This window comes from Eleginops maclovinus, chromosome 20, assembly GCF_036324505.1.
Source record: "Eleginops maclovinus isolate JMC-PN-2008 ecotype Puerto Natales chromosome 20, JC_Emac_rtc_rv5, whole genome shotgun sequence".
NCBI lineage: Eukaryota > Metazoa > Chordata > Actinopteri > Perciformes > Eleginopidae > Eleginops > Eleginops maclovinus.
Genome location: NC_086368.1, coordinates 2,614,165 through 2,641,987, shown reverse-complemented (window position 1 = coordinate 2,641,987; position 27,823 = coordinate 2,614,165). Strand labels below are relative to the sequence as shown.

The 27,823-nt window shown below is 40.4% G+C and overlaps 2 protein-coding genes across 3 annotated transcripts in view; one reads left to right on the top strand and one right to left on the bottom strand.

Moving 5' to 3' along the window:
• Positions 1-828: 828 nt before the first annotated feature.
• camk1ga (calcium/calmodulin-dependent protein kinase IGa) lies at positions 829-14,532 on the top strand. Of its 2 annotated transcripts, XM_063911130.1 has the most exons (13): positions 829-916; positions 2,298-2,415; positions 5,618-5,743; positions 5,966-6,040; positions 6,349-6,487; positions 6,580-6,703; positions 8,390-8,465; positions 8,713-8,825; positions 11,234-11,312; positions 11,506-11,593; positions 12,707-13,005; positions 13,441-13,536; positions 13,712-14,532. In XM_063911130.1, the coding sequence occupies exons 2-12, from the start codon at positions 2,330-2,332 to the stop codon at positions 13,502-13,504; spliced, it is 1,269 nt and encodes a 422-aa protein (XP_063767200.1). In that variant the 5' UTR covers positions 829-916; positions 2,298-2,329; the 3' UTR covers positions 13,505-13,536; positions 13,712-14,532. The 2 variants fall into 2 exon arrangements, with proteins under 2 accessions (XP_063767200.1, XP_063767199.1); XM_063911129.1 differs by having other exon boundaries at positions 13,441-14,532.
• The window catches only part of LOC134883033 (laminin subunit beta-3-like), a 17,649-nt gene continuing 4,271 nt past the window's right edge, over positions 14,446-27,823 (bottom strand). The window contains exons 5-27 of the mRNA XM_063911128.1: positions 27,645-27,718; positions 27,320-27,511; positions 26,768-26,831; positions 26,503-26,690; positions 26,008-26,128; positions 24,935-25,123; positions 24,611-24,766; positions 24,288-24,481; positions 23,863-23,959; positions 23,340-23,528; positions 23,016-23,171; positions 22,373-22,566; positions 21,958-22,054; positions 20,887-21,262; positions 20,639-20,799; positions 19,764-19,975; positions 18,917-19,123; positions 18,676-18,820; positions 17,924-18,131; positions 17,220-17,361; positions 16,961-17,137; positions 16,090-16,252; positions 14,446-15,255 (exon numbers count right to left, since the gene is read on the bottom strand). Of these exons, the coding sequence (XP_063767198.1) occupies positions 15,116-15,255; positions 16,090-16,252; positions 16,961-17,137; positions 17,220-17,361; positions 17,924-18,131; positions 18,676-18,820; positions 18,917-19,123; positions 19,764-19,975; positions 20,639-20,799; positions 20,887-21,262; positions 21,958-22,054; positions 22,373-22,566; positions 23,016-23,171; positions 23,340-23,528; positions 23,863-23,959; positions 24,288-24,481; positions 24,611-24,766; positions 24,935-25,123; positions 26,008-26,128; positions 26,503-26,690; positions 26,768-26,831; positions 27,320-27,511; positions 27,645-27,718 (3,842 nt within the window). The 3' untranslated portion in view covers positions 14,446-15,115. The remainder of the gene's footprint in view (positions 15,256-16,089; positions 16,253-16,960; positions 17,138-17,219; positions 17,362-17,923; positions 18,132-18,675; positions 18,821-18,916; positions 19,124-19,763; positions 19,976-20,638; positions 20,800-20,886; positions 21,263-21,957; positions 22,055-22,372; positions 22,567-23,015; positions 23,172-23,339; positions 23,529-23,862; positions 23,960-24,287; positions 24,482-24,610; positions 24,767-24,934; positions 25,124-26,007; positions 26,129-26,502; positions 26,691-26,767; positions 26,832-27,319; positions 27,512-27,644; positions 27,719-27,823) is intronic.

Below are 27,823 nucleotides of genomic sequence, written 5' to 3'. Positions count from 1 at the left end.
TATTTTGAACATTTGGTGGCGGGGGTTAGCTGCATCAGGTGTTTAGAAGGGGTCATAGGTGACGAACAGGACACAAGACGAGATAAGCATTCAACCAGCATGGCAGATGCTCACAGCTACAGCACATATACACTAAACATTCAACCCTGGTAATATACAAACTCTGAATAAACATCATACTAAACTGCATTCAACGACTGGAAAGAATCTATTATGTGTTGTGTCTGGATCACTCAACCTCACCTGTGAAGTAATGGCAAACTAAATATAGGAGATCGGTACAACGAAGTTGCCATTACAGTATTTGTTCTTTCACTTAACTGAAGCACCGTAGTACTTCTTTCACCATAGGTAGAAAATAACAGTGGACTTCACAAGAAGTTAGCTCCTACAAGGGCATAAGGGCATCTTTCTAATTGTCATATTGACAATATTTCAAGCCTTTGTTACATCAGTTGCATATGAATAAACATAACATAACATTATATTTAATTTGGCTGACGCTTTTATCCAAAATGATTTACAATAAGGGCAATAACCATACAGATTCAATCTCCGAACAACAAAGAATTCTAGATATTTTGACTGATGAATTAGTTACAAGGCCTAAATTATCTTCTTAAATTGCTTATTATAACATATACAATATATAATTCCAAGTAAGTGGAGAATGAACTTTAATGAACACATTTAATGCAAGAACTGTGTTTGAACAAAAGGACAACAACTTTGTAAATGGCATGCAGCACTTTGTTAGAGTCTTTGAATGCAGCACTTTGTAAGAGTCTTTGAATGCAGCACGGTTGAGTAACTGATGACCGAGGCCCCGCCCCCCGCTCCTGACCTCAGCAGCCTGTGAGAAACGGTCAGGTGCTCTGCGGAAACCTCAGCGCTAACTTCTCCCGTCGCTCCTCGGGTAAGAACTGTCTTTATTACACTAAACAAAGTCAATGTACTGTCATTTTAAAGTAGCATGGATATGATTTGTTTCTCTTTGTTATAAACATATGCATTGTGCTCACATCCTAAATGGGTCGTACCATTTAGCACCCTACCTACATGTTTAATAGTAAACCCCCATAGACAAACCAAACCTCCTCTTTGACTGACTTAAGACAGACAGCACATTTCAACACTGGCTACTGTATACACTTCACCCTGTTTGCTGGATTTTAGTATGCTTATCTCTGTCTTTGTATATATATATATCATCACATCTTGGTTCCCTAAAACATTTAATATTATTATAATATTGACTAAAGATTTTAACGGTTTAGTAAGTTGAAGAGCCATAAGCAATACTATAGTTTTATGAAACAAAAATAAATAAATAAAACGATTTAAAAGCAGGAATAAATTAAAGACTAAATTGATGTGCCAAATGGACTGATAAACATTTTCTTATTGTATAACGTTTAATAATTCAGCTAACACACATTAATTGTCAAATATCAAGTGACTATTTCAAAAAATAGTGTTATATAATCAGAATGTAATCTCATAAAATGCGAAAATGATTTTCTAAAACAGTGTCTATAGTGATTTTTATCATTTCAATGTCAAAGTTTGGATGTGTCGGTGCATTTAAGATAATATTTATATCATAATATTGTAAGGAAGAGTCCATTGGCCTTGCAATTCTAGGATATAATAGACCCAGTTTTTGTCCTGTAAGGGAATCAGCCACTTATCTGTTCCCATAAAGAGACCGAAGGGATGAGCACAGGAGGTGGGAAGGAGGGAGGGAAGCAGGATAGGCTGGGAAGATTTAATAACCACTGCTTTTCTCCTCTCTAATCTCCTGGCTTCTTGAACCGTTTGTAGGTACAAATAGGCTTTACCCGGGCAGGGAATGACCTCAGTCTTGGAAATGAAATTCTTTATGTAAGCAAAACAGGTGGAAACTGGGAATGAGGGAGAAAGACTTATGACCCCCTCCCCTAATGACTTAGTTTATAAGGTATGTTTGACTATATCAAAAAGAAGGTCATTCTAAAATATATGTGTGTTCTGATTTGCTACCCATTTGAACAGAACACAACCTGCAATATCATGTGATAATTAATATGGCCGTTGATGCTGGTGAAATGATGAATCCTATTCAGCTTGATATATTTAGAAAAATGTATACATACAGTACATACTTAACTCATCAGTATGTAAGAAAACACATTAGGCCAGGATGCAACAATTCACAGAATGTGAATTATTTAGGGCTTAACTTTGGCTTAGCACTTTCAAATGGGGACAGATAAGGCATAATGAAGTCTCAATTTCTTTTTGAAAATGTGCTTCAGGAGTCTACAGCAACGGCAACGTAAGAGCCAGGATGAGGCGGAAAGAGATCATCTGCAGCTGGAAGAAAAGCACCAGTAATATCAGAGATGTGTTTGACTTCAAAGGGAAAATGGGATCGTAAGTACTCCCTTTCAGGTGTCTCAAAAAGGGGGTTGATAACAAGTGACTAGATCGGATACAGAGCTTATGAGCATCATCAAATTTTTGTCCCTTAAAACACAGGGGAAATTGTTCAATCAGTGGGTGACTCATAAAAATAGTGTTCAACATTGGGGATTGTCTGGCTGAACAGATTGGCTGTTGTTTGAGGTAATCAGGGAGATGCTGCTGTCAGGTTGTAGTTTATTGGAATCAAACTTTGATGGTAATTGGCACAGACTTCAGACAGGAAGTGGGCCGCTTCTTTTGGGAACTTTATGTCTCCATGTCAATTTACAAGGCAGTCATGAAAATCATCGGCCAGTGAAGAAAACATTGTATGATGTCTTCTGACACGGCACAGACAGAACGGGGCTTAGTTGCATCATGGGAAAGGTAGAATCTAGCATTTTTTGGGCTTGACCCATATTCAGGAGTGAAAGTACTCAGCTTGTGTATCAATTTTGAACTCCCACAATTTCTTATTGAGCAATTCCAAATCTTCCATCCATAGAATAAAGACTTTGCAGGTTTAGGGTCATGTTTGTGTCTTGACAAAAGTAATTTGTATTAACTCTGATAACATAACATTATTATATAATCACAAGATGATATGTGTGAATATCAATATGAAAAGGTCAACAGGACTGAGCAAGCATTGGATGCAAACTAATATTGAGTTTCCTCACTTGGGTTATATGTGAATAGTTGCAAAGGCCCTCAGACTCGCAATAGCTCTGGTATGGTCTTTGAATTAGATTTTTGTTTGTGGTCAAGAGGCAAACTATAATTGTATGAAGTTATTATCTATCTGCACCATTACCAAGAAATGTTGAAAGCCAAGGCTGGCTTCAAATCACCAGTCAGTAAGATAGCTATTAACACCTGGCTGTTGGGTTACCTGTAGGTGTTGCCTTCACAGAGCTGTCCTGCAAAGCAGCTTAAAACCCTCCGCCCTCAACTGGCTGTGGGTGATCTAGGCTTGTGTGTGTGTGTGTGTGTGTGTGTGTGTGTGTGTGTGTGTGTGTGTGTGTGTGTGTGTGTGTGTGTGTGTGTGTGTGTGTGTGTGTGTGTGTGTGTGTGTGTGTGTGTGTGTGTGTGTCCATAGGTCTTGAGCACTTACATAAGAGCAGCAGTGTGGGAACATCCTAGCACCACTTCATTATAGGATTAAAAGCCTGACTGACTTAATTGCTGGATGAGTGCACTATGAAGGGAGGTGTGTGAATAGCCCAATAATACCCAATAGTAACTTTCTTAATCAATTCATGATGGACTTACACCACTTTGCAAAGACGCATTCAGTTTTCAATTAAAGGGAGAGGGTGTGTAATGCCTGGCCACATGCTCCAGGTAAATAGGGGCAGCATTTTACTTCTACCACTTTCTCCACACAAGCTACATTTAGAGTCATTAGTTGTAAAAAGATGAAAAGAAGAAGAAGCCAACTACTAACTATCAGCAGGGCATGAATACACAAAAGTCGACCAAACTGAATCTCAGCTGTATACGGTCAAACTACCATTCCTGTCTTGTAATCTTTACTTGTGTGCTGCCTATAGATAACCACCAGTGTGTTAGCCTACTGCGTTCCTTTGTTCCCCCTGCCACTCCTCTGCAAGAGGAAGCGGCTCTTTGGAGACAAACCTTCAGTTAGGCGCTGCTGCAACTCAAATTCAGCCATCCCAACCCCAGCGCGGGAAGTCACAGTGTTCTATAGGCCCTGACACACCGATTATCCAACGTCGGTAGGGTCAGAGATATTGATGAGCATGTGTCGGCCATGTATCTACTAATTGTCCTGCATCATCTGCAATTTTACCCCACTGCCTACATTTTCCTCAGAGCTGTGATAGAGTTGACCCATGGGACCAGACCAAAATCTCCACTCAAGACTTATTGAAGGCTAAAATAAGTAAGGTATTATGGGCTCCAGTGGCATCCTAGGTTATGAAAGTTGTTATGTAATGGTGCCTTAAAAATATCAGTATGAGTCTAACTGTGTCAGAACACAGTGAACAAAGGCTGAGCTTGCACTATTTTTTATTGTTTTTATTTGTATTTTATTCTTGGTTTTATGTCTTGTAATTGCATGACCCAAGTTTTTCCTTCTTTACACAACTGTTATAATACATGTGTGTTTTAGTCTCCTTTTTTGGGTTTGACAGGTGAACGTTAGAGCTGCAGTGTAAACTAAGCCTCCAGAAAGTGAGCTGGCAGCTGAATACAATTTTCATAGTGATCAAATGGTGGTAGTACAACTTCCGTGTCAGACATGTTATTTTTCCCATTGGCTAACATTGGAAAAGACATGTCAGTATATCACAATTAAATCAACCACCCAGTACAAGCTCTTGAATAGTACTATTTTTCCTCTGCATTCATTTGACCTGTGACATGGCGGATTGGAGGAGAGGCTCAATGGAAACACAAGTGTGCATGCTCTAAGATCCCCTTATGAAACTAAAGATTCAGGAAATTTAGCTTCATGCGCCACTGGACAACGTTCAAAGAAAAGAACAGGACCCCGCCTCCCACGCTGTTTCCAGGTCTCTTTGTATATCCATGGTATCAGAACAGATGCGTGACGTTTTTATTATTAACAATAATAATAATATCAAAGTGAGGTAGGGTAAACGTGCTGCAGCATAGAAAATCATAAAGTAAAAGGAGGTGTAATGGTTTGGTGTGTCAGGTGTTTCAAAGAGAGTAATAGCTAGCTCCTGATTGGTCGGTTAGTGCATAGATTTGTCTCAGCGTGTGAGGTGGCACTTCGATCGGGTGGACAGATCCCAGTGGAGGCGCAGCACATAGAATTTTTTCAAATCTGGTCATTATTTATTTATTTCTTAGGACCCCCATGTGACCCATGTCATGCCTGGGCCAACATCAGTCTGTTTTCAATGGCTCAGAGACCTACTTCCATAGTTGTTTTAAGGACTATGATAGTACACGCCTGCTTATGGTGTTTTTGGAGAATTATTCATCATGCTGGATAGAGTTATGTCTGTGTCTTAAAGTAAAGGAATGTCAAACCAGACAAAGCTAGTGCTTTAAACTTGAATGATAATGAAGAAATTAAAATAGTTGAATATGGTTGACTGTTTCTATGGATTGATTTCACATCAAAACAAACTTCACTCTGTTTATTCTGTCCTTCCTGTTTTGTTGTGTTGTGCAGGGGGGCCTTTTCCGAGGTTTTTATGGTGAGAGAGAAGAAAACAGGAAAAATGTACGCCTTGAAATGTCTGAAGAAGAAACACCTCGCTCATAGCAATCTCGAAAATGAAATCAATGTACTGAGAAGGTAAAACACAGACACACACACACACACAAGCAAACAAACACACACACACACACACACACACACACACACACACACACACACACACACACACACACACACACACACACACACACACACACACACACACACACACACACACACACACACACACACACACACACACACACACACAAACAAACAAACACACACACATGCACTTCAATCTCTTTCTTACTATTTCAGGATACAGCACGATAACGTGGTGGGACTGGAGGATTTCTATGAGAGCCAAACGCACTATTACCTGGTCATGCAGCTGTAAGAGAACTCCTAACTGTCACATGTTAATTGTATATCGAAATTATCTTGGTAAAACTAATTATTGAAATGGGGGTGAAACAAATCTGACAACAACAACAACAGCATAAGGTTAGTGTGCTTCTTGTAAGTATGTTTGGCTTATGGTGTTTTTTCCCTATAAATGACTTTCAAGTCACTCTAAAGGTAGAAAAGGATTCTAAATGTTTTGTGCAAGATTTTGTACTCGTTTCCTCTCTTGGTATATTGTCGTAAATGGGATCTACACATACACACAAAGTTCTGAAGTGTTATATGTGTGTGTGCAGGGTGTCAGGTGGGGAGCTGTTTGATCGCATTTTAGATAAGGGGGTTTTCACTGAGAAGGACGCCAGCACGGTGATACAGCAGGTGCTGCAGGCTGTCAGCTACCTGCATGAAAACAGCATCGTACACAGGGACCTTAAGGTAATATACAACGTCTACATTTACAGCATTTTCTCTCTTCCCCTTTTTTTAACTTCCTTTTGATCTTTCTCTGTCCCTCTGACTGTGATCAGCCTGAGAACCTGCTGTACTACAACACAGATGAGAACGCAAAGATCATGGTGAGTGACTTTGGCCTGTCGAAGACATTAGAGCACGGTGTGATGTCCACAGCCTGCGGTACGCCTGGATATGTTGGTGAGTTGTGTTTTTTATACCCGATATATCATTGTACATTTAAATAACACTACTTAAATTATGTTTTTATCTGGCAATATAATACAAGTTGTATTGTTCAAGTTCTTTAGTGAAGACACAAATAAAACAAATCAATACAATCAGGAGCAATCATTAAAGTTGCATCATAGAGAATAAGCAAGGTCTGAACCTCTATCTGGAGCATGTGAGTGCAACTCTTACCAGTTCCTCCTGTAGGGTCCCAGTCAGAGGAAATATATGGTATGCTTCAAGTTTGATGTGCCCATAAAACCTCAAGAGGAAGGCCCTAAGCAGGCATTCTGATCATGGCCGTACCCAGGATTTCATAAATACCGAGCTCCAAAACATGCTCTGGTTACTTTTACCGTGGCAGATATTTAATTAAGCTTGCTTTGTGTTAGACTAAAGTTAACTATTCAAACACTCAGAGAGCCCTTTACCTCACATGAGCTGAGGTTATCTGAGCCTCCCAGTCTGACAGAACAGCTCCTCATATCCGTTAGCACAGCTAGCTAACCAGATGCTAACAACAACCATCCCTTGTACCGCTGTGCTCTCTCTTGCTCGTGCACACACACACACACACACACACACACACACACACACACACACACACACACACACACACACACACACACACACACACACACACACACACACACACACACACACACACACACACACACACACACAGAGCCGAGCTTGAATGACACAGAGAGACCCAGAAGTACATGTACTGTACTGTATAGCTCTGAAGATGAGCCGTTACCTCGGTGACTTCAATGGTGAGTACAACCATGATTCTTGTGACGGAAACTTCTGAAGCAATGGAGAGGAAACTCAGAGAGACACAGGAGAGCTGGAACTTTGATGGCAAACACTGAAGGTTTATTATGAAGTTAAGGGATGGAGAATTGACAAGACATGTGCTGCAGCCACGAGTTGACAGAGCGATTGCCCGACCAATTCTGAAGATCTCTTCTGCAGTCTGAGGTTTTAACTCGTTCAGAGTGTATAATCATTCCTCATCAGTGAGAGTAAACAAATATGGACCCTGAATCTAACGAAAGCTGTCGTACATGGAAAAGAACCTACGTTCCAGATAAGAAGGGCTTCTAGACGACCCTGAACAATAAACTATCTCAGGTCAGTTTGTGCTCGGTCATAGACTGGCATCAACAAAGCCCCCAAGCTGCCCCTCCTTAAGGGAGATTACAGCAACCCCAAGGTCTAAAGACCTATGCCATGGGAACGCAGACTGAGGAAGGAGAAAATTATGAACTACGTCATAAGTAAACTACCTAGGCCAAAATATTCCCTAACAATTCTGATCAGATGTCTGAATCTTTTTATGTGGCCCCTATCCACATGAGACTTCTGCCAGGGATATGGTTGAGGATTTTCCTCTAAATTCCAACTCCAGATTTGTTATAGAGTTCTCTAAAGTGCTCTTACTATAGCAAGTGTCAACATCCTGGGTTATGCCCGCCCACGAGACACGTTACGGGTGAGATTTCATCCTACTCTAGGTCCGGGTTCCTTGCAACATTGTTATTTGAACTTAAATAGAAGGGAAACATTAACATTAGAGTAATCAATGCTAAAATTAATCCATTTTGAATGTCTTCTTGCTCTGTTGTCTGAATTACCTTTGTTGTTCTACAGCCCCTGAGGTTTTGGCCCAGAGACCCTACAGCAAAACAGTGGACTGCTGGTCTATCGGAGTTATCACCTACATCTTGTGAGCACATTTCTATTCTCCATCAAAACATAACACCCTACATGGCTGTTTAGAAACAATCAATACAACATTTTAATAAAAACTTAAAGGTCAAAGACCTGAGGTTATACAATAAATACATTGATGTGTTTTAAGAAATCATATTGTTCTCATAAGTTTGACTCCACAGTTATAGCATATCCATATTTTATTTATGAGGTGATTTAAATGTGATCAGCTGAGTGAGCTTGCTGTGTCTGTGCTGCAGGCTCTGCGGCTACCCTCCATTCTTTGAAGACAACGAGACGCGGCTGTTCTCAAAGATCATGCGAGCTGAGTACGCTTTTCATTCACCTTTCTGGGACGACATCTCTGAGTCAGGTATGAAAACAGTAGAAAATAATAAAATCTCAGTCTTGACAAACAGCTTTGAAATCTGATATCCCCGTCCTTTCTCTTTTGATAATTCTATTCATTGTTTGTCACTACTCTAAATAACCGTGGCTTAGTCTTGGTTTATCTTCAATATTATTTTAATAATAAAACCAAATAACATTGTGAAATCAATATTAAAGTAAAAGGGTTAGATTTAGCATTAGCATGTAGTCACCTGAATCTGAAGCTCCTCTTGTTTCTTCAGAGTTCTTTAATACGTTTTTGCTTATTGTTTGTCTGGCCGGCCTGCAGCTTTACTGTTTGGATTATTTTCTGGTTTATTTTCTGGACCTAGCAAGCAGCTGTTTTAAGTGAAAAAATCTCTAAAAACAACAAGCTGACATACAGAAAGTAGCTGGTGAACATAGTGAGGCATTTAGCAGCTAAACAACCAGATAGTTCCCAAAATAATTGTGCATATTGGACATACATCATCAGTTGGCCAAATGAATGATACTGTAGCTCCATAACATCCTGATGTATAAATAAGCAACTGAGGCTAATAAACACCCTGATCTGAAAGGTGGCTAACTTTTTCATAACATCTGGTGTATGAACTGTGGTCACAATCACCCAGCTAATGTTGTTCATTAAAAGCAGTTTGAGGATTCCTTGTCTATTCTTGAATAACAGTTTGCTGTTACATGATTGGCTTGGATACACATTATATACATTATTTTGGTTTCTTGGTAACCTTCCCAGCATGCACTGGGGTAATAGATTCATTGGCATACGTTTAATTTGATGTCAATGGATCTATAAGCATGTATGCTTTTCTGTTTACACTAAAATGTCTTGGTCATGATCTAGCTCACTCTTAATAGGTCTCTTTTGAGTGTGGGCTCAAGTACTTGTTGCCAGGACCAGCCAATTAGCCAATTAGCTGGCACGTGCCCTAAAAATAATTCCAGTTATCCATCTAAGAAGAACAATGAAGTTGATGATGATAACGCATGATAATATGTCAATGTTGTGTTCACAACTTGTAGGCTGCCCCTAAGTGGACAAAAATAACCTGTTTTTATTGAAGTCACATGACTGCCGTAAGGTTGGCTTGAATTTAGACGTCACAGGCTTGATAAATTGAACCTTAAGAAGTTCAGCAAGTTCTACCATCACTAATATATTTTCAAGTAGTTTATGTTTGGTATGCAACTTTATTTCACATTTTATTTAATAAAAGTTCAATGAGAATGCTTTGCACTGCTGCCGTATCAGAACAGGATGTGTTGAATGTGTCATGGTATTGTAAAGGATGAGGTCGGCGTTTTTATTTTCATAACGTCTTGGTTTCTGGAGTATAATCCAGCTCTGGTTGTTGCATGTTCTGTGACTAAAATATGATACACCTCAGTGTTAGCTATAGATCAGCATGTCTTCATATATCCATACAGCTTAACCTTAAGTAGCCCAGCGTACCTCCTTACGTCATACTTACATAATCCATAGCTACAGGGCTTTGAGCTGTTAGGGTTAGGTCAGATATAATTACTGTAGAGACTCAATGGACAAGGACAGTTGTTGTTTACCTAAATTAGCTCATAATTGGTCATCTGTACTTCTAATCTACAGAAGGCAGGACTGAATAACTTCTGTGAACGACCTTATACAAAAATTAAACCTGAATAGAAATCCCAAAAGAAAAATGTTTGAAAGGTGAACCGATGAAGAGGAGGTGGTAAATAGATATTTGTATGCATTGCTGGAACTACTTCCCCTGCATGTTTTATTTCCTGTAATGTAGCTGAAGCATTAGCATAGTGCTACCACCCACTGTTACACACCCCCACTCCACAGAAAGACCAAAACTTCTAAATATCCATAAACATCGGGAAAGTGTAACTTCATTTCTGAATTAGTAAAAATGAAATGTTATGTTTTTAAAAACTATTTAATGGTATAATGAATCAAAGAGGGGTCAACAGAGTCGGAGTGCTGATATGTAATCTTAATATGCTTTGGTGAACCGAACAGAACCTGAATGTACTGTATAGCAGTTATTCAAGGCTCAATGAGTCTCAAACACCCAAGCATGAGTCTTTCTGTTGATGGGTTTAAAGCAAAACTCTCTCAGTTTTTCCTTTATCTGGTATAAGGGTCAGTTTTCTTTGCTTTCAAACAAGCACTGTCTTTTTTTCTTTACGTTTGAGTCCTGGTGCTCAGTTGTTGCCGTATTTCACTGGAACCTTAAAATTCTAAAGTATTGACAGTATAAAATGTGTCTAATATTGAGAAGGAATCATAGATCATCAAATTGATGGCGACCAAATGTGTGTGTTCGTATGCTAACAGCAGGTCAGAGTCCTGCTTTTTTTAATCGTAAACTAACAGAGGACCATTCCATTGCTCAACAGCCAAAGACTTCATCAGGAATATGATGCATAAAAACCCCACAAAACGCTTCCTCACTGAGCAGGCACTCAGACACCCATGGTGAGTCCTCTCTGTCAGAAACACACACACACACACACACACACACACACACACACACACACACACACACACACACACACACACACACACACACACACACACACACACACACACACACACACACACACACACACACACACACACACACACACACACACACACAGGTGATCTAAGGTCAATGACTTGATTGCAGGATTGCTGAAAACACGGCTAAAGACGTGGACATTTCTCAGTCTGTGTGTGAGCAGATGGAGAGAAGCTTTGCCAAATCCAAATGGAAGGTGAGTCACACTGCTATTTATATTTATCTTGCATCAAAAGCTACGTCAACCACAAGATTTATGTTTTAGCTTAATAGGAACATTTGAAACATACTGGGCAGATTCCCGAACAGTGGTAAAAGAATTATGCTAAAGTAAAGTTTTTAATCAACTTCTACAAAAAGTTTTACACCATGACAACCTAGTGCTACAATTACACATGATATAACCATCAGAATGCAAATAAACAGCACAACAAAGGGAGCACATCTTTGAACTTAAACACATGTTTCTATAGTTTTAGTAAACTAAGGAAAAAGTTTATTGGAAGTTAAAATGTCAAACACAAGTTGACAAATGCCATAAACTCATTATTGACACTATCATTTTATCAACTCTATTATTGTATCTGATATTTTAACTTCTTTATTTAATAATGTCATTGAGTGTGGTGGAAATGATGCTATTAAAACAAAAGTCAATCTACTCAATAATTTGAGTATTTATTACTTACAAACAAACAAATAAGCTTTCTGCAGAAAGGGTTCAAATCACACATATGGCATTAGCCATTGTTATAACCTAAACATGTCACATTTATTTTGCATAAGAAAAAAAAAGTTTAAACAGTTAGTTTAGAACTGTAATTCCCGTTGTAGTTTATTTGTATTTGTTTTTCTTCAGTCTTATTGTGTGTTAATGTTGATGTAAAGCACTTTGAACTGCCTCTGTGTCTGAAAATGTGCTATACAAATAAACTTACCTTCCCTTCTATACTGGGACAAGTATAGGTTCAGATAGAGTTCAAGTGGCCGTAATTCTCCTTCTACATTGAGGCAAAATAAAACAAGGTCGAACAGAAAAGAAGGAAACACTTCTTCAGTATAAGTTGGAAGTCATGATTATACAAACAAAGGGTTATATAAAATATTTCCAATACATGAGACACTAATTACTGAGAACTAATTGAATCAAATCTAATTTCATTTGAAGGTAAATGGTTCATGATTAAGTCACTTATTTTATATATAACCAATCTGTTCATGCCAGGCTGTCCTTACTTACAGACACGTGTCATGGCATATGCAGCAGCAGTGTGACTCTCTCTCTCTTTGTATTTCACATTTCCAACAGCAAGCCTTCAACGCAGCTTCAGTGGTTCACCACATGAAGAAACTGCAGTCGTCCCATTCCGAGCCCCACCTCCTACTTCCCTGCATGACCACCATCACAGTACAGTCCTCCTCCCAGGAGAACCTGAAGGTGCTGGGACCGTGCCTCGATGAGGCCGATGCCCTCGACCCGAACGAGAACCTCTTCCAGGTGGCCAGTAGTCCGTCCTGCAGTAGTGCTGAGTCGTTCAGTCACAGCGAATCAAGAGAGGGCAAAGACTTCCTCTCAGAGCCGGTCGCTACTTTCAGGCCATCCAAGAGGTGGGAGCTGTTCCAGAATACAGACAGATAAAGCAATATATTGGCAGTGAATGATGAAGATATCCCTTTGCTATTTAAATATCAAATAGACTCTTCTATGAGAGTTCAGCATCAAATGTCACTGAATAAGACTAACTTTCTTATAATAAGTTCAAAAATATATATCTTTTCAAAACTTATTTTATATCATCACTATCATTATTACACTTCTTCCAATGTGTCTTTATTTTTGACATGCCAGTCTGCCCTGGTGAAATTACGAAATATTATCTGTAAAAGGTTTTGGCAGTATGTTATCTGTTGCAGTAAATCACAGGATGGGGCCCTGAGGTAGCTCATAATGAAACTGTATTTGTGTCAGGGGTCTGGGTTTCAACAGTGACATATCATATTTATGATTATCTATAAAGCTTTCTAAATTGTGATTTGTTGCAGTGCGGACAAAGTGTCTAAGAGGAAGGACCCATCCATTCAGTCTGGAGTGTGTTCTGCCATGTGATTGGCTGCCTAACCGAGATGAATCCCATGAAGGTAAAGAGGCGTCTCTCAGATGATGGTTAGAATACTCTTTTAAACCAACTTGTTGACATTAATAACTCATTTTCAGAAATGTGTCTTTTTTATTACAATTGACGGCACTCATATTATATGGAGCTGTTGACACTCACACGCTTTTTCCTGCCTGCTGCGGTTCACACACATGCAGTATCTGCACTGTAAAAACACTTTCACAAGCAACGCCTGTTTATCATGGACAGGAAGAGAAACATCAGGAATTCACCCTTTAGAATTCATACAATTTGTCTTATGCTGATTGTATTCATTTTTCTGTATATAACTGTGAATATGTTACTATGTACCATAACATTTATTTGTTTGCATAAGATGATTATGTGCGATATGCAAATGTTTTACGGGTTCTATTTGACTGACATGGCTGTTATGAGTTAAACAGCTTATACATTTTTATAAGCTGAAACATTTTACAGACTCTGAAACTTCACACATGTCATTTGTATGCCCTGTATGTCTTTTTATAATATTCCTAATGTATATTCACTATTGGACTGACAGAATTTGTGTGTACCTTTTAACTCTTAAACATTGCAAAGGAGATTTTCATGAAAACAATAATATGCTGGATTATTTTCATTTTACAAAAGGATGATGAATGTTTTCCTTTATGAGATTAAACTTTATTTTGAGGTGAACCCTTGGCACACAGAAAGGTGTTTGCTGGGTTTTCTGTGATATGTAAATGAACTGCTCTGAACTCATCAAGTGCCACACGCTGGAGCAAATATCTATCACCACTGCTGATGTCATGGACTATTCTGAATGAACAGACATGTAGTGACATTCTGTTTGTGTTATTTATATGTATGTAGTGCTTGTATTTAGTCCCATGCTGGCCTCTCCCATGAAGCTCCAACGCATACATCAAAGTAATAAAAACCTTTATTTAAATACTACAGGATTTTGCACAAACAATACATGCAATACAGAGAATAAATAAGTTAACATTCACCATTTTTCAGTTTTGTATTATTCAAATACAATAGTTGTGGTGCAATGTTCATCATATGTGTGTTTGCTCTCTGTTGTCATAAAGTCAGAAGCTGTGGGTTTTTTTAAAAAGTAAAGTGCTAAATGATGAAAATGAAACTGACGGCCTCACAATATCACTATGTGTTTGACCAAATATTGAAATACACCTACATAATGTCATAATATTGGTGCTTTTGAAAGGTATGTACACACATTCTGAGTTAAATACATGGAACCCTCACTATTGTTACTTTGACACTGTTACTAACAATGGTCTTTACTGTTCAGTATATCCAGGAGTTATTGTAGGACAGAGTACTCAGTTATGTGTCTTCCTGAACCCTTTTCCTACCCCCCTCATTCTATCACATTCGACTCTAGATAATGACGTCCTACATTTCCCACAATTCATTGAACTGCCAAAGAAGAGGTATAATGTTATAGACAGGAGTTATAGCAGTGTTCAAAAGGAAAGGAGTGACAGCTTTCTTTCTGATAGTAGAAGCAGTGCATGGTGTGGAGGGCTGGTATGAAGTGTTGCTCCTGGGCTCCTGGGGGCCTCTCAGGCCTGGCAGATGCTAAGGTCGCGGGCTTTATCTCGAAGCTTTCTCAAAAGATTTTCAAGTAGGACATCCAGCCCTTCAAGCTGTTTGGACTTCTGTAGAATCTCATCCTGCAGCGACCTGAGGGAATCTGCTTTACCTGAAAAACATAAAGTAGAGGGATTGAAGGAGGGTGTAGTAAAACACTGCAGATACTCAAACAACTCCGAACAGGTACAACTGAAGTCAAAGTACAAATACTGCTGTCTTGGTAAAAAAGTTGAACCACAAACTTGTGTTGCATTACCAGAGGTCATTTACTTACTAAAAGTAAAAAATACTATAGTCCTAAAATACTCAGTTACTAGTAGAAGTCTTAAGTGCAATTTGTTACTAAAATACAAGTACAGAAGTAATATGTACTTACAGTATCAAAAGTAAAAGTGCTCAATATGCATAAGGGCGCCTTTCACAACAAGCGTTTGTGATATATTTCATATCCTGTTTTTATCACCAACAAATACATATCAGGGCATTTTAATGTTGTAGTTTCTCAACGTGAAGCCAATTACAGATACTTTAAATTAAAATACTGGTTTGTTTTTTGGCAGGGCATCATATCATATAAGCAAATCACATGTTTTAATATGTTAAAAGTAAATAGTATAAATATTAAATACATGTCATGGAGTAAAAGTAACATCTTTGCTTCCAAAATGTAGTATGGTACACTGAAAACATAAACATTGACCTAGATTAAATGTATTGTGTCAACAGGATCCATATAACTAGGTTAGTTGAAAGCAATAATATTAAGTTGAACCTAATAATTCTTATTTAAACTTGATATTATTGCTTTTAACTAACCTAATACAGTTATGTTAAATTTGTTGACAGGATACATTTAATTAAAGTCAATGTTTCAGTTTTTCAGTGTACTTAAGCATGGTACTTGATTAAATGTACTTAGTTACTTTCCACCAGTCTACATTACCTTCAATGGTCTTCAGCATGGTGTCTGTTGTGTTGGCCAGAACGCCAACGTCCTCCTTTAACTTGGCCAGTCTCTCCCCTCCGGCCCCCGCCTCTCCCTCTGGGCCCCTGGCTGCAGCCTTGTCCTTCAGCTCCTTCAGCTTCTCCTCCAAAGGCACCAAGTCCTACAAACACACACATATTTTAACCTCTGACATTACCTAGCAACATTAACAGCATTCCTTTTAATGACATACCCTGTGAGTGGACATTTGCAAATGGAAAAAATGTCCTATTGTATTTAACGTTTCAGCTCATGTCAGTATTTATAGTTCATTAATGATTGGTGAAAAGTAACTTTGTACATTTAAAGGTAGTTGTAATTTATTTAAGTAATTCCATTTCCTGCTACTTCATACTTCCACTCAAGTACAATTTGGAACAAAAAACATTTTACTTATATTTGACAAGATTAGTTACTTTTGATTTGCAAAAAAATGTAATTGACTTATCAATTATGATGTACTATTAGAATACCGGCTGCAAAACTAAAATTATATTTGAAAGTTAATGGATCATTAATTGGAATCCTGTGATTCAATATATATTATTCCTAAAATAGCCATTCTACATTATGAATACTTTTAGTTTTGGTACTTGGAGTATATTTTGATTCTTGTGACACATTGTTTCGACTGTGGTATTGTTTCTGTTTTACCTAAGAATAAGATCTGAGGACTCCTTCTCCTGTAACCAAATTCTTGGGACACTTGAGTTAACGAGATTAAAGAACACCAACAGCCATCATCTCCTCCCTTACCCCAGCTCCTAATTCTAAACTTTCTCTCTGTAGACAAGGTTTATTTTAAAAACAGGCAGAGCAGGTCCCCCACCTCTTCAGCATCATCTGCCTCATTCTGAGCGTTTTCTGCATTGTCCTGTGCATCCAGAGCCAGCTGGCCTCCGTTCTCCAGCAGCTCTTTAAGCTCGTCCAGCTGTGGCTTCATCGGTTTTGTCAGTTTTGACACATCATCCAGAGTCTTCTCCGCCGGGATCAGCTGCTCTTTGGCCTGCATGAAGAGAACCACCAAAGCTCAGTAATTCTTTCTTTGGAATGAATGTGCCACCATGTCAGCTACTGATGTGTCCTACCTTGTTGAGGGTGTCACTCAGGTTGTCTATGAGATCCATGCTCTCCTGCACTTTGTCCTCCAGGTCAGAGAGGGTGTCCTCCTCCGAGACGATGCCTTCCACCAACTCATCCACACCTTCCTTTACTCCTAATGCCGTATCCCTGTAGTCAGAGAGAGCACTTTTACATCAACAGGACTTTTATCACCACCAAAAAGACCCAGCAGAGCATCCTCATCATCCTAAGGAGGAGAGGAACGAGGAGGGCCCTGTAGGAAACCACAGCACTTCTAGATTTGGATTTAAATTCTATTCCTTATAAAAATCCATAGGGACATCTTTAGATTAAGTCTTAAATGTTCAATATCTCAATCTCAGTAAAAGGATAATAGGCTCTGTGTGTACCCTTTTGGAATTATCCTTAACTCAACGTAACTAAAACAGATGTAATCCTATAAAAAAAAGGATAGTCTTACAACATTTTACTTGGAAATACTATAACTATAAGGTACTTATAAGAACTTTGAAAAACTTCAACATCTTGATACATGTTTTCAACCTGTTTAATGATGTATCTTCTGTGATGTAACACAACATATCCTTGATAATAATTGTATTATTAATAGATGCTAAATTCAGTATATTACACTATGGCCTTTTTATATGCTATAGTTTATTAAACAGACTGAAGCATCAGGAGTGTGCTCCTGCAGATTGAGGCCCACCTGGCGTCCTTGGCTTCCTGTAGCAGTTTCTTGGCGGTCTCCAGCTGCGGCTCCGCCTCCTTCAGCACGGCCGTGCTGTCTGGCAGGTTGGTGGCCAGGTCCTTCAGCTCCTCCAGCTTCCTCTTCAGAGCGGCCAGGTTGAGAGGTAATTTTGCTCTCAGGATCCAGTCGCTCACCTCCTGGATGTGGGTCAGGTTGGAGGAAGGGTCTGCGCAGAGAAACAGAAAAAGTTGGAGGCAAAATGGCAAAGGAACAACTTCTCGTGAATCCTTTCAGATTTAGCCTGTTGTACTGAAAGCTGGAGACCCTGTACCTCAGACAGTTACAGCAGTTATCCAGCTCTAAATGAGACGATGACCCCCACCCTCTGCACACTGAGTTTAAGCTTCTTCCTTTGGGACGGAGGTTAGTTCTCCCACAGAACTAAATGTTTTAAAAACGGCTTTGTCCCAGCAGCCATCGCATGATTTAAGAAGTTGTAGCAGTGTCATACAGGTGCTATGGAAGAAATGCCTATTTATTTATTCATGCTTGTACTAGTGATTTTTTACGTTTTCGATGTGACAACACAGGAAGTACTTTTTTTTAGAAATTTTTAGAGATTTGGATCCCTTGTCTTTTATATGCAAACCAAATCTACCCCAAAGGAACAAATGAATAACCTGAACCTTCCTTCCTTATATCAGGGGAGGGGCTCAGATGCCTGTGGTGGGGCACCAGCCACCCCTCCCTATATTCTGCACAATATTTACCTGACAGGAAATCCTTGATGTCTTTCACAACGTCACGTGTCTCCTTTAAGTCGTCTTCTAGATCGTCTCTGGCCTGCTTCATCTTATTGGACAGCTTCTCTGCAGTCAGTCTCACCTGATTGGTGTTTTCCTGTGCATCCTGGAGCTGTAAAGGATTGATGTTGTGTTATACATTGCCTTTAGAATCTGAAAATATTGCTTGTGAAAACAAAGGCTGAAGGTGTTTGGAGTGAGTGTGCACCTTCTCTGCAGCATCTGTGATCTTCCCAGAGAGCTGGTCCAGTCGGTCCTTCACGTCCTTCACATCAGCGTTGGCCCTCTTGCTGAGCGGCACAGCACCCACACACTTTTCACCCTTTTTACAAAGGGGGGTTCCCTCTGGTGGACACAAGTCTTCACCCTCACACTTCAGAGGGGTGCAGGTCTCTGAGCGAAGACTGCCACATACCTGAAAATACAGGAGCCATGGTCTCATTGAGCAAGAAAAGCCATCAAACAGCAGGTGACACAATTCTCCAATAATGCAAAAGTAATCAACCAGTACCCTCAAAGCTGTTTTGGTCATATACTGGATAGTAACAAAGTACATTTACTCAAGTACGGTACTTAAGTACAATGGTACTTTATACTTCTACTCCACTACATTTTAGAAGCTAATATTATACTTTTTGCTCCGCTACATTTATTCTACCCTTTTTTTACTAGTTACTTTTTAGGTTTAGATTATTAGCTAAAACACATTTTATTATTAAATAGACTCTGCCATATATTTAGAGTTAAAGATATCCAACAGCATATAAAGTTATTTAAATTAGCTCTACATTTACCTGTTGTGATAGAAACACATCAATAATCATGATAGTAACCCAGTAACTCAATATATGGAAGGTTCTTCAAAGGAGTGCTTTTACTTTTGGTACTTTAAGCGTATTTTGATGCCGACACTTTTGTACTTGTATTTAAGTAAGGTTTTGATTGCAGTAATACTACTTTTTAAATGTAGTATTGCTCAAATCTGAGTACTTCTTCCAGCCCTGATCACGCCACAAAGCACACTGTAAACTCCCTGCCCGAGGCCTGGTAGTCACCTGTTTGGCAGCAGGAGTGAGGTCTGGTTGGGTGGCCATGCTCTGGTTCAGTTTGTCCAGGTCTCTGGTGTTGGCGGGCTGTACTTGGTTCCGAATGTCCATAGTCTCTTTTCTGAGATCAGCTGATTCCTTTAATGTGGTTTTGCTGTCATCCACTTTCTTAGCTGCATCGGTAGACTCATTGTAGGCGTTCTTGATGATAGAAAAAGCTCCTATCGGGAAAGTTAAACAAAACACAATTATATTCTATGATGTCCCAGCGCCGGCACTGTGATGTCCCCATATAAGAATGTCTGTCTGAGAGGAATGGTGGAATTGGTTCATTTTGATTAGAGCCACATGGGAGAGATCCTATTTAAGTCTCCTGTCTTGTTTGTTTCTCCCCCCTTACTTAGGTGACCGGTCTGTTTAACTGCTCTTATATTAACATAAAAAACATTTATCATCACCACATTTTATTTAAACAATGTCTCAGACTGCGGACTACATGAATAACTGCAGTCTATATACAAAGAATAGACACTGAAAATGTATTCCAACATTAAGATTTTGTCAAATTGTGGGTGTGTACTATCTGATGAGCATAATCTAGGGTTACCCATTCACTTCCTGTGGCATGAACACCATAGGTCTTACTAAACCACTCAAAATTCAATGAAAGTGATGATCAGCAATGTTCAAATGCCAACTGTGGAGGAAATCATCAGGCCTTGATAATCAAATATAAAACACAATATTTATGATTGTCTAAAGTATTAAATCAGTCAGATTTGAGTCGGACAGGAGTCTTAAATCATTCAAAAAATAACTGCTGCAAACAATGATCTGTCACTAGGTGTAGTGTGTAGCAGTGATCGTGTGTCCTTGTTTCTGACCTGAATTGTTTTGACTGACGGTTTTGTCCTTTGCATCTATCTTGGCTTTGTACTGCAGAGTGAGGCTGTCCAGCAGAGCCTGCAGTTTGTCCAGCTCTGAGTCCAGACCAGGAGTTCTCTCCTTGGGTGAAAGGTCATTGTTAATCTTGTCCATCTGGTCCCTGCAAGACAAAATTAGGCATCAGTTAGAGAAAAAACCCAGGAGTTAGCATGTTCGCAGTGTCCATGTTTCCTCTGTGGTGCCTTACCTCAGCTTGTCCAGTTTGGACACAGCTTCATCAATCTGTGTGGTGGTATTGAGTGGAAGAAAGATGGAGCCCTGGATCTGGAACAGGTTGTTCTCCAGGACCCGGATGCGAGGTCCAAAGTTTCCAAGAACACCAGAACCTCCAGGACGGGTAGGGACAGTTGGGGAAAGTTTCCCAAGAGCTGAGCTCATGTTTTGTATCTGGGCGTCCAGCGTGAAGAAGCAGGAGGGACACGTGGAGCAGCCCGGGAAGGAATCACAGTGTCCCGGACTGCAGGAGTCACAGCTGGTCCCGGTGACGCCCGGACGGCACAGACACTCTCCGGTCTGCTTGTCACAAACTTCTGGAAGTGTTCCTTCAGCATCACACCGACACGCTGCGGAGGAAGAGACCATTAGAAGAAAAGAAATACTAAACACTTAGTGGACCCCCAGGTGTTTTTTAAACCTGCTTTACTGCTGCACTCCAATACCTCAGTCATTAACACAAGAGACACAATACAACTGTAGAAGTGATAAGAATTAGAAATCACACTTTGCTTGAACAGTGTATCTATCCAACTATCTAACTATATCTATCTTTAGATTCTTTTGAAACATTCATGGGTAAAATAAGGAGAACACTGAGTTCCTGAAACAACCCTCTGTGGACGTTTGCAATTAAAGTGCAATGCATCCTGTTTCTGAATCTGAATCAATCAAAATGGCAGCGCTGAGCATGGTTGTTACACTCACAGGCTGAGGAAAAAGAAAAGTAAAAATGAGTTAGTATAAGAGGTTGTTGATGAATGTTGATGTTTGATACCCAGCCAGTGCAGGCAACTAAACCCCAAATCAGAAAAAGCTTCATTGTGTGAGTGAAGGGTAGTCTCATGAGCAGGTGCATCCTGTTTCTGAATCTGATTCTGAACCTTTCTTAAATGTGAATCCAACATGAACTGGATAAATTACAAGATACACTTGTGTACCATGACTGAGACAGAAAACTAATCTCCATGGAGTAACTACATCCCATGACGTCAACAAATGGCTTCTGAACAACAAAAGGAGTAATGAGAGAGAGCTGACTCACGCTTGCAGCCGATAAGAGCGTCTCCGTATGTGTTGTCGGGGCACTCGGTGCATCCTCGGCCTCCAAAGCCCGGTCTGCACTGACACTGACCGGTCACCTGGACAGGAGGAACAGAACTGATTATACAGTCATTACTGGGAACAAATAAAATACCCTCCCACATCATTTTAGGCACATTGTTAGTAGATATTAACTTATTTTTGATTAGCAAACTTAATGTTTCTGTGCACCAATTTATTAAATGACTGACAAATTGTTGATGGAACAACCTGATTGTGAGAGATGTTTGACATGTTCCCAGTCAGTTAGGAAAATAAATAATAATTTTGTAGGTGAAACAATCATTAGGGGATGATTAAGGGATTAGGGGAAATCTTTTGTAATTGAATTGAATTTCAATTGAATTGAATTGTACCTGGTCACATGTGTCACTGTATGACCTGGTGGGGTCACAGTTGCAGGGTGTGCAGCGTCCTGACAGAGAGGGTTTCCAGTAACCTTTAGAACACACTTCACAGTTCAGGCCGTGGAAGTGAGGACGGCAGGGGCACTGGCCGGTGATCGGGTCACACACCTCTGCCAGCGAGCCGTCTAAAGAACAGGAACACTCTGCACAGCAAGGGAACACGAGAGTTAGGAAGAAGCACCGGACACACCCTTCAGACTCCACACAAGTATGCAAAACAGTGTTATCTGTGGCAGTAACAATCATTGTATAATGAAGGTTTCAAATGGAAGCTAAAGAAAAGTGAAATATCCAAACCTTGATGTTTGGAATGTATAACATCAAAACCATAAATAATGAGTCTGTTCAATTGTTAGATTTGATCCAACAAATATTAACATCAGCATTTATCTTCATAAGCACATACAGACCTACTTTGTTATGAATATTTGCCCAGACATATACACTTTGACCACACTGTAGCTATGAGGACAGGTGACCTACACCCCCTGAATTACATGTGATTCTCACAATCAGGAGCCTGCACTGAGACCCTTCCTGTGATCAGGCTTAACTGTAGTAGATAATTACTGAAACAAAGAGTGAGACTCACTGGAGCAGCCCAGAGGGTTGGAGGCGCTCAGGCCGTAGTAGCCTCTCTTACAGCGGTCACAGCGGGGCCCTTCAACATTCACCTTGCACTGGCACAGACCTGTGCTGTCGTCACACCGGCCCCCATTCACCGTCCCCTCAGCACTGCAGACACAGCCTGCAGCACCACATCAACACAAAGAGTATAAATACAAGAGAATAGTTTGCACATTTTGAATTCTAAGTTCAAACGTGCATGTCATAGTAAGATGTGTTATGTGATGCACTTGTGAAGGACCTCATTTAAAGTTCAGAGTGCTTTTCATCCCACTGATGAACCACTTACGTAGGCAGGCATCAGGTCGGTCCATTTGGCTGCGGGGGTTAGGCTGGTAGCCTGGGGCACACTGGTCACACTTAGGCCCTGTGGTGTGGTGCAAACATCCCTCACACACTCCTCCACTCCTCCGCCCGCTGGCCTCGTACACCGCCTGGTCAAAATGGCAGCGCTGAGCATGGTTGTTACACTCACAGGCTGAGGAAAAAGAAAAGTAAAAATGAGTTAGTATAAGAGGTTGTTGATGAATGTTGATGTTTGATACCCAGCCAGTGCAGGCAACTAAACCCCAAATCAGAAAAAGCTTCATTGTGTGAGTGAAGGGTAGTCTCATGAGCAGGTGCATCCTGTTTCTGAATCTGATTCTGAACCTTTCTTAAATGTGAATCCAACATGAACTGGATAAATTACAAGATACACTTGTGTACCATGACTGAGACAGAAAACCAATGTCCATGGAGTAACTACATCCCATGGCTCCAACAAATGGCTTCTGAACAACAAAAGGAGTAATGAGAGAGAGCTGACTCACGCTTGCAGCCGATAAGAGCGTCTCCGTATGTGTTGTCGGGGCACTCGGTGCATCCTCGGCCTTGAAAGCCCGGTCTGCACTGACACTGACCGGTCACCTGGACAGGAGGAACAGAACTGATTATACAGTCATTACTCTCCCTCACTCTACCCTCCCACATCATTTTAGTTACATTGTTAGTAGATATTAACTCATTTTTGATTAGCCGACTTAATGTTTCTGTGCACCAATTTATTAAATGACTGACATCTGATTGTGAGAGATGTTTGACATGTTCCCAGTCAGTTAAGAAAACAAAAAATAATGTTGCAGGTGAAACAATCATTAGGGGATGATTAAGGGATTAGGGGAAACGTTTTTATAACTGAGTTGAATTTCAATTCAAAGTCAAATGTTCTACTGCTCTCTGTGGTCAAAGGTTGTACCTGGTCACATCTGTCACTGTATGACCTGGTGGGGTCACAGTTGCAGGGTGTGCAGCCTCCTGACAGAAAGGGTTTCCAGTAACCTTCAGAACACACTTCACAGTTCAGGCCCTGGAAGTGAGGACGGCAGGGGCACTGGCCGGTGATCGGGTCACACACCTCTGCCAGCGAGCCGTCTACAGAACAGGAACACTCTGCACAGAAGGAGAATGGGAGAGTTAGGAAGAAGTGTGGTTCTCACAGTCAGGAGCCTGCACTGAGACCCTTCCTGTGATCAGGCTTAACTGTAGTAGATAATTACTGAAACAAAGAGTGAGACTCACTGGAGCAGCCCAGAGGGTTGGAGGCGCTCAGGCCGTAGTAGCCTCTCTTACAGCGGTCACAGCGGGGCCCTTCAACATTCACCTTGCACTGGCACAGACCTGTGCTCTCGTCACACCGGCCCCCATTCACCGTCCCCTCAGCACTGCAGACACAGCCTGCAGCACCACATCAACACAAAGAGTATAAATACAAGAGAAAAGTTTGCACATTTTGAATTCTAAGTTCCAACGTGCATGTCATAGTAAGATGTGTTATGTGATGCACTTGTGAAGGACCTCATTTAAAGTTCAGAGTGCTTTTCATCCCACTGATGAACCACTTACGTAGGCAGGCATCAGGTCGGTCCATTTGGCTGCGGGGGTTAGGCTGGTAGCCTGGGGCACACTGGTCACACTTAGGCCCTGTGGTGTGGTGCAAACATCCCTCACACACTCCTCCACTACTCCGCCCGCTGGCCTCGTACACCGCCTGGTCGAAATGGCAGCGCTGAGCATGGTTGTTACACTCACAGCCTGAGGAAAAAAGAAAAGTAATGAGTTAGTATAAGTTGATGTTGATGTTTGATCCCCAGTCAGTGCAGGCAACCTGTCCAAGAAACTAGACCCCGAATCAGAAAAAGCTTCAGTGTGTGTGAGTGAAGGTTAGTAACCTAACCTGAAATTAGTAACCTAACGTTCATAATAAATAACCTAATCCAGACTGCAGAGGTGGAAGAAGTACTTAGATCTTGTACTTGAGTAAAAGTAGAAGTACTCAGATCTTGTATTTGGGTAAAAGTAGAAGTACTCAGATATTGTACTTGAGTAAAGTAGAAGTACCAGAGTGTAGGAATACTCTGTTACAGTAAAAGTCCTGCATTCAAAATGTTCCTCCAGTGAAAGTAGAAAGTACTCTCATCTAAATGTAGTTAAAGTAGCGACAGTAAAAGTAGTCATTGTTTGATTGGTCCATTTCAGAATAATATCTCTGATATGTTTTATAATTATTGATCATTAAAGTGTTCTCAGAGCTGGTAAAGGTGCAGCTAGTTTGAATGGCTTTGTATACTGCAGGGTAGCTGCTGGATTTACTGCAGGTGAACTAAAGTCTGATTTAAGGGCTGATTATATTTACCATCATTAATCCAGATCTGTAAAGTAACTGAAGGGATTAAATAAATGGAAGTTTATAATTTACCTTTGAATTGTTGTGAAGTAGAAGTACAAAGTAGCATAAAATCGAAATACTCAAGTAAAGAACAAGTACCTAAAAATTGTACACACAGTACGTAGTGCACTTGAGTAAATGTACTTGTCTACCTGCCAGACTGTAGCCTTTTGTAAACAAACTTCTTCCCCCAACTACTATATTTTATCGACTGCTTGTTTAGTGGAGGTGAAGAAGGGACAGGTCTTACGTTTGCAGGTGTGTGGGTCGCCCTCCTCTGCAGGGCTCCAGGGCAGATCGTTGTAGAGCTCGTCACAGCGCTCACAGTTCACACCTGCTGTGTTGTGCTGGCAGTCACACTGAGGATTCACCTGCAGAGAGACGCAGGATAAGGATCATTGCTTGCTGTCTTACCGCAAATGTAATAATAATAAACAAAGTCCTAGTTCTGAGACGTATGGGGTCGAGGCTGGGTTTAGCTGAAAAACTGAAATGTTGATTAATTAAATGAAATGTGTCAACAGATTTCACACAACTGTATTAGTTCAACTTAATATCATTGCTTTCATCTAACCTAATACAGTTATGTGAAATCTGTTGAGATATTTCATTTAATTAAAGTCAAGATTTCAGTTTTTTCAGTCTTTGGGAAATAAACCAAAAGCAGGATGAGCTGTATAAAGAAAAAAAATGTGTCTTCCAGCAACTCCATAACCCCCCCTCCCACAAACCCCCGCACACACACCTGTATGCTGGACTGTGGGCTGTTGTAGGCCTCTGGCAGGCACCGGTTGGCGTGTCCATGGCACATACAGCTGCCCAGCACCCTCATCTCCTTCAGGGCATAGAACCTGCTGAGCGCTCTGCCTGGGAGCCGGGGGACATCGCCCAGCTCTGTGAGCCTCACCCTCAGCCCCGTCACCCCCGACACATCTGACGAAGAGAGAGCCGGTCAGACTGCACACTGCGACCCAGTGAACTCATTCATGACAGACATTTGAGAGACTAACCTTCAATCTTTTGACTTTTGGAAGCTGGAACATAGGCATACTGACGCAAAGGACTGTATTGGATCTGGAAAAAAGAGACATTTAAATGTCATTTGAATTTATATAACATCATTGTTTTCCCTCACACTTTGATTTGCTCTTATTTCACAATAACACAATGTTTTTGTTTTTCTTTGTTCATTTAAATTTGTACTTGTATACTTGTCTAAACATAATCACATTTATCTTGAATTAAAGCCAATGACTTTTTAATGATCCAGTTCATTGATCCTCCAAATGACACACAGATTATCCTAAAGTGTTAATTGATTTTTTTACCTAAAAACCTCCCTCGTTATTTTCTAAAAGGAGCAGTTAACCTTAAACTGAATTTGGACAGATTGTTTGCCCACAAGAAGCAAAAAGAGTGTTTCTGCTGCAAGAAGGCACTGAAAAAAGGTCTTCTTATGGTGGGGACATCACAGTCCATATAATAACAATACAAACTTTCACAGTGTTCAAATCTGACAAAAACATTTAGAGAAATAAGTCTTGAAAAAGGTAAAGCCTTACGGTGTGATCATGGTACGGGTTTGCTCCAGTAGGGGGCAGTGTGTAGCAGTATGTGTGCTCCAGATTCAGAGGAGTTGTTGTTGGGATGCCAGGAAAAGATTTTGCACAGTCTGTAGCCAAGTACAGGGTGGGCTGCCACACCCTGCCATTATCCAGAGTCCGCTCTATAACGAAGGCATTTGGACGAGGACCCTGCAGGGGAAATGCAAATGCTCTGTGATGCAAACACACAATACCTTCCAAAAAGTGGAAGCATTCAAACATCCAACAAACAACAAAACAGATAGAAGGGAGCAGGTTTTTGTGTTGATGAGATCCAGCTTACCTTAAAGCTGAGCAGCAGGTTGTCCAGCTGGAACAGATTGCCCAGGTCCAACTGGAGAGTCACCGGAGTCAGCTCTACAGGAGACACAGCACACATGTTCTTTTACATTTAAATACATTCTTCAGATATATTTCATGACGTTTGGTTTCCAGCAGCTTGAGGACAGCACAGAGGAAAAG

Excerpts from the sequence above, each read along its gene's own strand:
- camk1ga (XM_063911130.1), top strand. The coding sequence starts at position 2,330 with ATGAGGCGGAAAGAGATCATCTGCAGCTGGAAGAAAAGCACCAGTAAT. Across the intron at positions 11,313-11,505 it reads CAGGCACTCAGACACCCATG|GATTGCTGAAAACACGGCTA; the intron begins GTGAGTCCTCTC and ends ACTTGATTGCAG. Across the intron at positions 13,006-13,440 it reads ACTTTCAGGCCATCCAAGAG|TGCGGACAAAGTGTCTAAGA; the intron begins GTGGGAGCTGTT and ends GATTTGTTGCAG.